This window comes from Triturus cristatus, chromosome 1_2 (assembly GCF_964204655.1).
Source record: "Triturus cristatus chromosome 1_2, aTriCri1.1, whole genome shotgun sequence".
NCBI classification, from domain to species: domain Eukaryota; kingdom Metazoa; phylum Chordata; class Amphibia; order Caudata; family Salamandridae; genus Triturus; species Triturus cristatus.
Window position 1 is genome coordinate 801,107,386 of NC_140580.1, and position 12,648 is coordinate 801,120,033.

Here is a 12,648-nt window from a genome sequence, read left to right on the forward strand (position 1 = left end):
TCCACTGGCTCCCCATCAAGGCAAGAGTCACCTTCAATATGCTCACCCATGCACACAAGGTCCTCCACGACACCGGACCAGCATACATGAACAGCTGACTCAAATTTCACGCACCCCAAAGACCCTGCTATCAGCCCGCTGTGGTCCCACGCCCAAGAAAAAACTGATCGGGAGGCCACTCCTTCTCCTTCCTCCTGGCCGGGGCCTGGAACGCCCTCCCGCTCCACCTCAGACAGACATCGCTCCCCATCTTCGCAAGAGACCTCAAGACCTAGCTCTTCGACGGACCACCTCCTTTATGAACTGGAACCTGCACCCCCCCACCCCCAGTGCCTTGAGACCCTTAAGGGTGAGTAGTCGTGCTTAACAAATGCTTGATTGTTTGATTGAGAGACCACACACCTACACACCGGCCCAAGTACCTGGATACCTTCACAGATGATTAGTGTGCTATACAAATCAGCATAATATAACATGTTTGTTGGACCCCACCCTTTTTGCAGCACCTCCCCCACATTTTTGCCTCCTGTCACTTAACCCATTTATGTTGGCATCAGATTTCTGTGCACTTTTTCCCTTCTTACCTATGGCAACATGCTTTATGCTCTCTCCCTAAAACATGGTGCAATTGGCATCTAGCTGATTGGTACACTTAATTTACTTATATGTCTCTAGTATATGGTACTACATATATAAATTAAATGCTACTAGTGGACCTGCAGCATTCGTTGTTCCACCCCCTAAAGTATCCTTTTAGAATATTTCATATGCATGCCACTACAGCCTGTAGAGGAATTTACCACCTCAATCACGCAAAATGAACCTTTGCCAGGCCTAAACCTTACTTTTCAATATTTATAAGTCACCCCTAAGGTAGGCCCTAAAGGCTCATAGGGATGAGTGAATTGTAATTTTACAAAGAAGGTGAAATAAAACACGTGCACTTCAATTTTACATGGACTTGCAGTAGAATCCTTTTAAAGTCCTTTTTCACAGCTGCAGGCCTATTTCTCCCATTAACTAACACTGGCTTACCGTTATATATTTAATAAGTGATAACTTTCGATTGGGAGAAGATGGAAATATGATGTTTACACTGAAATGAATTGTAATTAAATTGTTTTACTAATGGCAAAGTCAGATTATATGACAGAGTTCTGAAAATCTCACTTTTTGATAGTTGGCATTTTCTTGTTCTAACCATTTGTGACTTCTGTGAGCATCCTGGCTCACATGACAGTGAGTTGTTCTGCTGTTAGGGTTTGTGTGTTCCTCCCAGACAGTGACACAAAGGGGACTAGGTGTGGACAGGATGGGCCATCCTGCCAGGATGGCAGGGGGCCGAGCTGTGCCCTGCTGCCCTTGCACTTCAAAGAGCTTGCATCCAGCACAGCAAAGGACCTTGACACAAGCCTTTTGTCACCCCAGACTTCTTGGAGCCTTGACAGGGGAAGGGAAGAATGCTCCAGAATCAGATGTGGGGATAGGACAGGGCGTTTTATCACACACAAAGTATGGCACATCTATAAATATTGAACCTGCAGAGCGACTCATCAGAACACCCCTGGACCTTTGGACATTTCTGCTGCCAGAGGGCTGTGATGCTGTTTGGGAACTACTTTGCTGTCTGAGAAGGAAGACTTGCCTTGCTTCTCTTCATCCTAGGCTAACCTGAGAGACTGCAAGGGTCAGCTGGCTAACCTCCTGTTTGAGCTACAGGAACATAACAAGCTCCAGGAAGCCACCCTGCAACTGCCTTGTTGGCCTGCTGCTACTGGACCGGCCTGGCCCTGCTGGTCTCTGCTGGATTGATTTCCTGAACCCCAAGAGGTGCCCCCCATGTCTTGGACCCTTTGTTGACATCAGTCTCAGCACCTCCTAAGAAGAAAAGGTAACAGCTTTACATTTGGGCTATTCATGACTTCAAGTAAGCCCCCTTGCACAAGACTCCGCAGCCCACGGTGCCCACCAAGGCAAAGCTCAGGTGAAGATCTGCCCTTTGCACTACAGCAACCGCCAGCAACTACTGGCAGCTCAAGATCTGCATTTAGTGCTACAGCAACAACAGCCTGCGGTGACCGCCAACACAAAGCTCCACTATGCCTGACCAGCTTGTTGCACCACAGCAATGACAGCCCACACCACCAAGCCTGCTCTTTGTGCTACAGTGACAGCCATCTGTGACACTCTCTCAGCTCCTCGTGGCCTTCTCCACCACGAACGGAACTCTTTGCACCAGACTTTAGGAGGGTAACTCTTTTGGCGGGGCTAACATGGTCCCTGTGTCCTACACACAGTTCATCGTGGTCTGCATGATCTTGTGACTTTTCACTGGTCTAGCATGACCAGATGACCACAAGTGGCACTTTGTAATTTTGGTGATATTGTTACTTAAATCTGTAAAAACAATATCTCCGGTTCTACTACTTGGATTTTTGTCATTCTGGCATCCTTTTCTTTATTAAACATTACTCTATTTTCTATATTTGCTTTGGGGGTTTTTCTTGTGATGTGTTTGTACTTTATTAGTGTTTGTGTTCTGTATAAAAAGAAGTTGGAACAGTCAAATTTTATTGAGTAAGTGTGAGGCTGAGGTCTCTCAAACATCTGAAACATTAGATTATGTGTTGTGAGAATGCCCACTTTAGGTTAGGGATGTGCAGAATTGCAAAGCAAGAGAATTGCATCTTTACTTATTTCTTAATCTCGCAAGCTTCAGGAAGTATTATACTGAATACGTTTCTTTAAAAAATGTGGGATGCTTTAGCAGGCCTTCAGGCAGTTAGAATCTGTTCCAACTGCTTTAAGTGGCAGTGGAAGAACTCATTGACAGTCATCCTTTCCACTTTCAGACTCGCAACTCTGACAATGACCGGTCATGCCACCCCATCAAGCCCTATGAGCTTTATGAAATGGGAACACACTGGGCTTGCTTGCGCTCTGTATCCCATGTTTATCCACAATCAAACCATGATTGATGTCCTGTCCGCTGCATGACAAGTGCAATACATTTAAAGAACTGGACATAATGGTGGACATGACGTGCTGCTCATTGTAACAGAGTCCCCTGTACCCCAATCCCAAAAACTTTAGTTGTAGTGGAAGTGTTCTTTCAAAACTTAGGAAAGTCTGCTGCAGCTTATTTATGTTAGATTTAAAAATAGAGATGCTCATACTCTCATACAGTCTGAGGTATCTGGATCACAAGGCATACTCAGATATCACCCAACGTATATCCACACACTGGAAGGAGTTGGATTTAGCACAGAAAGTGCGCTAAAGAATAATGAAAGCCATGTATTCCTGAGTCACAAATAGCTGCCTTGTAAAGGTTTACTAGTCAAGTGTAAGGTAAGAGTCAGCACTTTGAGTGAGATGGGGGGAGAAAGCTTAAGCTAGGTTTTTTTTCATTGTGATGTTGTAGAACTTGTTGGGGCACTGACCTACAGCATGTCTACACGTTTACTGGTTGTATGAGGGTATGCAAGTTGGCTGATGAATCGGTGAGTGGCAGTGAGATTGGTGTTCCAGTTTTGTGGCAGATGAATGCAATGGACCCGTGGATAGCGGCAGTGTGTTGATGTGAGTTTTGTATTGAGTGACGGATGAGAAGAGATTATGGGCCTAATTACGAATTTGGTGGTGCATAGGACTGCCAAACCTGTGGTGGTTTGACGGCTACCGCTGCACTGGTGGTCCGACCTCCATATTACAACTTCGATGGTCAGACCACCATGGGACTGCTACAACCACTAGGTATCTGTGATCCCTTGGAAGTGGCACAGCGGTCTGTGGCAGCAATAGGCTGGTGGTGCCGCTGCAGCACCACCAAGCATATTACGACTCTCCTGACCTCCACACTTTTCATAGCGGTGATCCTGCCATGAAAACTGTGGTGGTCAGGAAAGTGAGGAGGCCCTACAGGGACTCCTGGTGACCCTATGCATGGGGGTGTATGCAGTGGGTACACATGGTGTGCCCCCCTGTGTGCATGCACCCCACTTCCCGGATGGCATGGTGCGCTGTCAATGCTGTGCAGGAGCTTGCTTTTTGTACTTTTATACGATTATGCTAAGATTGATCTATATTGATTTGTTCCTAAATTTATAAACTAAAACCTACATATCTCAAATCAAAAGTCGAGTGGATTAATGTATGAATACAATTGGTTGCACTGTATTGACGTGTAAATTCGTGATTTTTTTCTTTCACTGCTCTCTCTTCTAGAAAGACCAGTCCCCTCTGAAGGAATTGTGTAAATAGGCCTAGACATTAACACCCCCTAGCTAGCCTGAACAGGAAATTCTAGACTGAAACAATTCCTCATATTCTAACCCTCTTTCCTAATTGGCATTGATCTCCAATTCTTTTCAAAATGAAATTATCCAAATAATCAATTGTCTTTAAAATAGAAAGGTCAATTTGCATCTGCCTAATTATATCACTCAATTACAGATCAGGCTGGAATTCAACCTCCAGCAACATTTACTCTAAGCAATGTCCACTTTTGGGCTTGCGTAATGCAGAATGCTAAAGCATACCCGCTCAGAGCTACTGCTTGGCGAGCTTTGTCATGATTTCCTTCCAGATACAATCCCTGGACAAAGTTTTTAAGCACTGTGTGTTTTACAGTTCGTAAAATTAAGGGTGTTGTCCCCATCTCAAGGTGATTTCAAACGACTTCAGAGAAATAGCTAAAGATGTTATCATTCTTAAGGGACACCAAGGATTTAAAACAAAAAAAATGCATTATATCCACGGGTTTTTTCAAAACGAAAATGCTTTAATTATATTTTATCCTCTTTGACCAAGGCAAGCAGAAACCCTGTAGCGTCCCGTGGAGGAAGATCTGTGGGGTGGTGAGGTGGGGCAGGGGAGGGGCAGAGTGGGGGTAGTAAACACCGGAATATGCATGAACGGAAGTAAGTAAACAAATAAATAAATAAAACGAATTTTGTTGCGCGCGCTGCATCGCATTTTTTATTTATTTAATTGTTTACTTACCTCCGTTCATACATATTTCGGTGTTTACCACCCCCCACCCTGCCCCTCCCCACCCCGCCTCACCGTCCCACGGAACTCCCTCCACGGGCCGCTACTGCAGAAACCATGTTGTTTTGCTTCACTTTTCAATGGTCATGGCTGACTTACAAAAACATCTCTATCTGCTGCCATCTGTGTGGGTATAAAACTGAATCCATTGCTCATATTTTATGTATTTGCTTATCACTTTTAGTAGAATAATGAAAATGGCTCAAACCACTTTTTAGGTCAAGCCTAGACAGCGCATGCGCTGCCAGGATGACCATTAGTAGGGGAAAAGGATTTGAAATGGGCTTATATCCCACCTGCTGCCTTCCCATTGGTTCAATCCATTGTCGCACTTGGCTGTGTTACTGCCCTAAACTAAAACTTGTTTGCGAATGGGCAATCTTCCCTTTATGTCCCACCTTTTCATTTCTGTTTTGGCCGGATGCAACACTGCCTAAGTACTACAGTGTTACGCCTTAGGTGTTGATGTCTTCGTCTGAGGACCTCTTTTCTTGTTTTTTTAACGGCGCTCTGCGACGTGAGCCTTCCTTTTCCCCAGCAAGACAGTATCTGACCCCCACTGATTTCTTTACTCACTGCACCTCTTTCCGTGCATGAGGTATACTTCGGCGCTCTGCCAAAGTGGGTCTTCCTTTTCCCCACCGAACGGCAGTTTACAAGTCAGTCATGGAAGTGACCCTTGTGTCGAGACCTGGGCACAAGGGCACTAGGACCCTGTACCCGACTGCTGGGGAGGGGGTGAGAACCGGACACCACTTCCGGTCAGGGGAGTAGGGAGGAAGGTAGACCACAAGGGGAAGAGGAAGCGACCAGATGTGTGGTGAGAAGCAGCGACAAAGAGTGGAGCAATAAAGAACATAGAATCACCCTTACCTGACTCCTGTGTATTCCTGACAAGAGAGACACGACAACTGGCGATGAGGGTGGGATACAGAAATCGACGCGTGCGCACTGGTCCCTCGCAACCGAGTAACGGAGCCTTGGTTCCTCGAGATCGAAAAACGGAGCAAGGAGCCCACCCTGGTCCGCCAGCGCAATAAGGAAGAACAATTGCTGCAAGACACTCACCATCCGCTGAAAGAAGAAGGGGAGGCAGGAGCCCACCCTGGTCCGAGTGCAGGAAAAGAAGAAGCGACGTGGGCGTCCACCCCGGCCGCACTGGAAAAGCGGTAAGAGGCCCTGAGCGGTTCGCCCATCCGTGCGCCCGCAGAAATTGAATAGAGTTGCACCCGATATTAAACTTCCAGCTGCCCGCCTGAAAGTATGCGCGCGAGTGAATCAAACGAAGTCTCACGCAAGGACAGCAGCCATCTTAGGGCCAGGCAAAAGCAGCCAATCAGTGTCGCGGAAGGCCTGGCGGACATCTTAAGGTCAGGCGAAGTCACAGAAAGGCCCGCGATCTTATGAGACTTGGGCGGCCATCTTAAAATCAAGCAAATCAAGCCAATAAGAAGCGCTAAAGGCCCGGCGGCCATTTTTAAGTCAGGAAATAGACGAACAACAGGAGAAAAGCATCAAATCAAAAGGAATTTAATGGAATAACTAAACAAAAACAAAGAACAAGATAAATAGGCACCAACGAAAGACAATAAAGCAGATATAAAAGCAAATAAAAGATAAGAAAAGAAAAGAAGAAAGGCAGAACAAAAAGGAACAAAAAGATAAGGATTAAGGAAAAAGAAACAAAGAAGTACGCTATAACACCAGTGCTGCACACCCAATAATGGTTGATCAAACAAATGACAAGAACGGCACACAAGCAGTATTCCGCAGACCCCTTCCGTTCAACTTATCGAAGCCACAGACAGGCATCAGATGGGAACGATGGATTTGCAAGTTCGAAAGGTACATGCGCGCCACAGATGTCGCAGAAGCCAAGCACATGGACCTATTTTTAAACCTCGTAGGGGATGAAGTAGAAGACTTGCTAGTAACATTCCCTCAAGATCAAACAGCAACATATAAGGGACTAATCAAATGCCTCACAGACAAGTTTGACCCGCAAAGAAACATTGATTTTGAGAGATACACCTTCACCATTGTGTACCAACAAGCAGAGGAGTCACTTGATGACTTTGCAACACGACTGCGCAAATTGGTCACACACTGAGAATTCGATAAGTTTGACAACGAACAAGCAATTAGACTACGCATCATTGAAGTCTGTCAGTCTATGGAGTTCCACACATAAATTCTGAAAGAACCGACCTCGCTGGAGAAAATTCTGAACATGGCCTGGGCAGAAGCGAGAGCAACCACGCACGCAAAACAGATGGAACTGGGAAAGGAAAGACGAATAGAACAAGCCAACCACATGGTCGGAAGTAATCGCATGAACAATCGCAAGAAAGAAAACACTGAGCAACTGCCAGGAAAACCACGTGAAAGAACATGTCACAGGTGCGGGCTTTAGTTTCCACACGTCGGTGCCTGCCCGGCAATGGGTCAGAGATGCAGAAAATGCAACAAGGACAACCATTTCGCAAGCGTCTGCATGGGCGCGCAATTCAAAAGTGAGAGAGGACGACTCGGAAGACCACGGACGGCAACGAACAAATATGCCAGATACATGGAAACGACAAATCGCAGTTCTTCAGCTAAGTCAGACGGAGAGGCAGTACAAGAGAACGTAGAATGACTACACCTGATGTCTGATGCCGCCCCAGTTGAAGAAGAGTGAGAGAGCATTCATCTAATTGAGAAACTTCAGGTAAGGAAAACAGCGACCGTAGACATCGATGTGGGAAAACACAGCACACGATTCGTGCTGGACAGCGGTGCCACATGCAACATAATGTGCGTTTCAGAATACGATAAGATGAAAATAAAACCAACCCTAGTGCCATCCACTGTTGACATATTTACCTGGGGCTCAAAGAAACCAGTGGGGAAGTTTACAGAGACACTGATGTACAAAGACCGATCAAGCAAGGAAGAAATACATGTACTAAAGGGTGACATTCCAGCACCATGTCTACAGATGATGGGTCTCCTTGCAATGACGTGCCACATGTCAGAGAAAAAGAACATCTTGCGAGACTATCCAGCAATACTATAAGGACTAGGAAAACTAAAAGGTCGGCAAATAACACTGTACATCAATGAAGCAGTAAAACCCGTAGCTCAGCATCACCGATGAGTGCCGATACGCCTGCAGCCACAGGTAGAAGAGAAAATACAAAACCTGTTGAGCCAAGACATCATAGAGCCTGCGGACAGGCCAACCCCATGGGTGTCACCAATAGTGGCAGTTCCAAAAAATAACACCTCCAAGATTCGCATATGTGTAGACATGAGGATACCAAACACAGCAATTGAAAGGGAAGGACACCTTGGACCACACCTAAATGATATGACCAGCTGCCTCACTGGCGCCTGCCGGTTTTCAAAGCTGGACCTGTGTAAAGTGTACCATCAGCTGGAGCTTGACCCACAATCAAGGTACATTACCACATTCTCCACGCACATGGGTCTGTTTCGCTACAAACGACTAAGTTTTGGCATCTCATCGGCCGCAGAGATATTTCAGGAAACAATACGGTAGGTCATAAGGCCAGTAAAGAACAGCCTCAATTACAGTGACGACATTCTGGTGTTTGGTCGATCAGATGAAGAGCATGACAAGGCTTTGCGGGATATATGTTCGCATCTGGAACAAGCAGGCCTAACGCTAAATGAAGACAAGTGCGAAATAGGAAGAAATTAACTGGTATTCTTCGGACACATCTTCTCCAGAAAAGGAATGCGGCCAGACCAGAGGAAAGTGGAGACGCTGGAAAAAGTGAGTCCTCCGGCAGACGTCGCAGAAGTGAGGTCATTCCTTGGACTTGCCAACTACTGCGCTCGACTTTGCCACGGTGAGCACACCACTCAGGGAACTAACGAAGCAAGGTCAGACATTCATCCGGACACAAGAATGTAACAAGGCATTTGAGGCCATCAGACATGCTGTGATGGCGGTGGACCATCTTGCCTACTTCGATCCACTGTTATGTACGGAACTGACGGTGGACACCAGCCCAGTAGGACTAGGAGTGATCCTAGAACAACACATGCCAGGCAAAGATTCTCCAAGGAAGATCGTGGCATATGCAAGCAAAAGCCTGTCCGACATTGAGAAGGCATATTCGCAGCCGGAAAAAGAAAGTCTGGCAGTAGTATGGGCATGTGAGCACTATCGCATGTTCATCTACGGGAAACCATTCACTATCATACCAGACCATCAGGCCCTAGTGACAATCTATGGAAATGCAAATGCAAAAATACCGCCTCGCATCGAGCGCTGGGGCATAAGACTTATGGACTATAACTTCAAGATCGTGCACAAACCAGGAAAAGAACATAACCTGGCGGATTACATGTCACGGCATCCCTTACTTCAGAGACATAAGGACACATCAATAGCGGAGGAATATCTGAACTTTGTGCTGAAACAAAACACTCCGGCATCGATAACGATAGCAGAAATTGAGCACAAAACATGGAGGGATGCCACAATGCAAGCGGTAAAAATGGTGACAAGACAGCAGAGGTGGAGACATATCAACAACAACAGCATCATGGAAGAAGGAGTGAACAAGGAGGAGATGTTGGCGTTCAAAAAGGTTCATGAAGAACTATCAGAGACAGTGAACGGAATAATAATGAGAGGAACAAGAATAGTTATGCCAAGGGTTTTGCGCAGACAAACTGTAAACTTGGCACATGAATCACACAGAGGTATTGTTGCGACAAAGAAGCTGCTACGGGAGAACGTGTGGTTCCCTGGTTTGGACAATATGGTGGAGAATACTATCACACATTGCCACATCTGCCAAACCACAGGGCAGCCAGCAAAGCCTGAACCACTACAAATGTCAAAACTCCCACGGGCAGTGTGGACGGAACTGGCAGCCGACTTCTATGGGCCTCTAGAAACGGGCAACTAATTGCTCGTGATCATTGACGAATACTCAAGATTTCCTATCGTGCGACAAGTCTCGTCAACATCGGCAAGTGCAACATTGCCAATACTGGATGACATATTCGCAGCCTGGGGCTCCCCACAAACACTAAAAACAGATAATGGTCTGCCATTCTCAGGGGAGGAGTTTCGAAAATGTATGGACTACATAGGCATTCATCATAGGAAAATACCACCTCTGTGGCCACAAGCAAATGGCATGGTAGAAAGATTCATGGGAAACAAAAAAAAGGCTGTCCAAAGAGCAAAGCTGGTGCAGATATCAATAGGACAGGCCCTTTGTCAAGTGCTAAGAGACATCGAAATACCCCTCGCAGCTCCATGGGACGGTGCCCCGCTGAGCTGGTGCTGGGCAGAACAAGCATGACAAGGCTACCACAGCTAGAAGCAACGGCACCACCAGAGCACAGCAGCATTGCTGTCAGAGACCACGAGACCAAGGTGAAAATGAAGGCGTATGCCGACGCCAGGAGACATGCCACTCCATCGCGCCTCAAGCAAGGGGACGCAATGGTGGTACGCCAGCGGCAACTGAGAAAATCGGACAGTCCATTTTCAAAGGAACCATTAACGGTGACACAGGTGAAAGGGCCCATGATAACAGTGACAGCAGGCCCTTACCGAATAACAAGTAACAGCTCTCACTTCAAGGGATTAAAGAGCGTGGAGGAAGATGGAAGAGACACACCTGCTGGAGACATAGGCACAGATGAGAGATAGGATGAGGAATGGCAGAATGACAAGGGAGAGACATATCCAAGAAGAGAATGCAAAAGACCAAAAAGACTGATTGAAGAAATGTAATGATGGAGACAACGACACGTCTTCATCTATCTCTCTCTCTCTCTTTTTCTTTCTTCTCTCTCTATCACTCTCTCTATACCACTAGATTTATCACCACTTTCTTCTGTAATTTTCCTGCAACAAAAGGGGAGATGTCGTGACCTGGGCACAATGGCACTAGGACCCTGTACCTGACTACTGGGGAAGGGGTGAGAACCGGACACCACTTCCAGTCAGGGGAGTGGGGAAGAAGGCAGAACACAAGGGGAAGAGGAAGCGACCAGCGACCATGTGGGGTGAGAAGCAGCGACAAAGAGTGGATCAATAAAGAACGTAGAATCACCCTTACCTGACTCCTGTGTATTCCTGACAAGAGAGACACAACACCTTGCACCGATTCTGAAGATCTGATGTTAATCAGTAACATTTCTGATGGACAAAGGCACACATGTCTGGTGATCTGGTCACTCGCGAGGCCTCCCCTCCCCAGCTGCTGCCACTGCAGCTGTTGTAGTTTCCCTGCCAGTATTCTTACCTCAAACACCCCCTAGCTCTCAGTCTAGGAACTCACAGATCAGCAATAGCACAGGAAGAAGAGCGGTTCTGTCTTTTTGAATGAAGTTTGTTATTTTTGGTGCTGTGCCGAAGCTACTATTAAGTTCCAATATGTATAAGCACCAGCAGCTGCCTGGTGTGTCGGTCAAAGGCAGTGTTTTTCCAGCGCACTGTTTCCACAGTTCTATGAGGAATCCACATGCCTTAACTCCGTGTGTAATTTGACCAAACAACCCTTAAAACATACTGACTGCTTCACACTATAAGCTGTGTTTGTAGGCCCAGACGGCAAGTGCTCCAGGGTTCCATGTTTGGCCTCTGGTTCCACAGTTCCATCCCTGGTGGTTTCACTTTGTCTTTCACCTTTCAGAGGCTGGTAAAATGAGTACCCTTTGAATTGTGTAACAATAAGCACCCACATTCCCTCACGACGCCATACTCTTTGAGCTGACCTTGCGTTCCACATTCATGGCCGGGGTTTGGCCTGGTGTCACTGTTAGTAGTAGGTGTGATGTTGGGCCCTAGGCCCTCATGCTGGGTAAAGGACTGACACAGGACACATGGATAGTGTAGTGGGAATGGCCACGAGCACGTGCGCTCGGCCCTTTTATTATCCTCGTCACCTGACCCAGTGACGTAGGTGGTGGGTGGGTGTATAGTGTATTACACACACATTGGAACACTAGAACGTGTCCATGCTAGGACACTACATCCCTCCCAATTTTTAATGACAAAAACCCAAAGTCAAAGTTCAACCTGTGGGAGAAAGAAAACCCATACACAAGTAAGACAGTGACCAAAACTTCTGTAGAGTCTCTTACGCCTCCGCTGCTTGGGGTCACATACGATGTTCTTCCTGTCGCAGAGCCCACCAGTTTACTGTGGCACCAGCCATGTGTGCTCGATGGATCCAGTCTGTTGACGACTCTGCCTTGAAGTTGTACTCACAGTCCTTTCTTCACTTTTCTTCCATGGCGACAAACGCAGTTGAAGTTCTTGTGGTTCACCGCTAGCTGTTGCCGTTCATCTTTTCGTCCTGTCCTCTTCTTCATCTGTGGCGTGTATTCTGTTTTGGCAAAAGACGGATTGGTTGCAAGACACCCCTCTCACCATGATGCCTCTCTCACAGGTGTTCCCCTGCCACGGGATATCCCTGAGGCCCTCTTCATCAGATCTGTCCGGGGTTGAGTGTCCTGTATCGTGTTACTCCCATGCCGATAAGTGCGGGTGCGGAGGAGACGACAAGTCTCACCTCAGATTCCACAGTCAGACCTGGAGGGTAGCTGTTGGCGCCT

The 12,648-nt window shown here is 46.8% G+C and overlaps 1 protein-coding gene across 1 annotated transcript in view; it reads left to right on the plus strand.

The window, feature by feature from the left end:
• The window catches only part of LOC146868055 (uncharacterized), a 99,744-nt gene extending 96,766 nt beyond the window's left edge, over nucleotides 1-2,978 (plus strand). The window contains exon 4 of the mRNA XM_085624065.1: nucleotides 2,853-2,978. Within this exon, the coding sequence (XP_085480191.1) occupies nucleotides 2,853-2,978 (126 nt within the window). The remainder of the gene's footprint in view (nucleotides 1-2,852) is intronic.
• The last annotated feature ends 9,670 nt before the right edge of the window (nucleotides 2,979-12,648 follow it).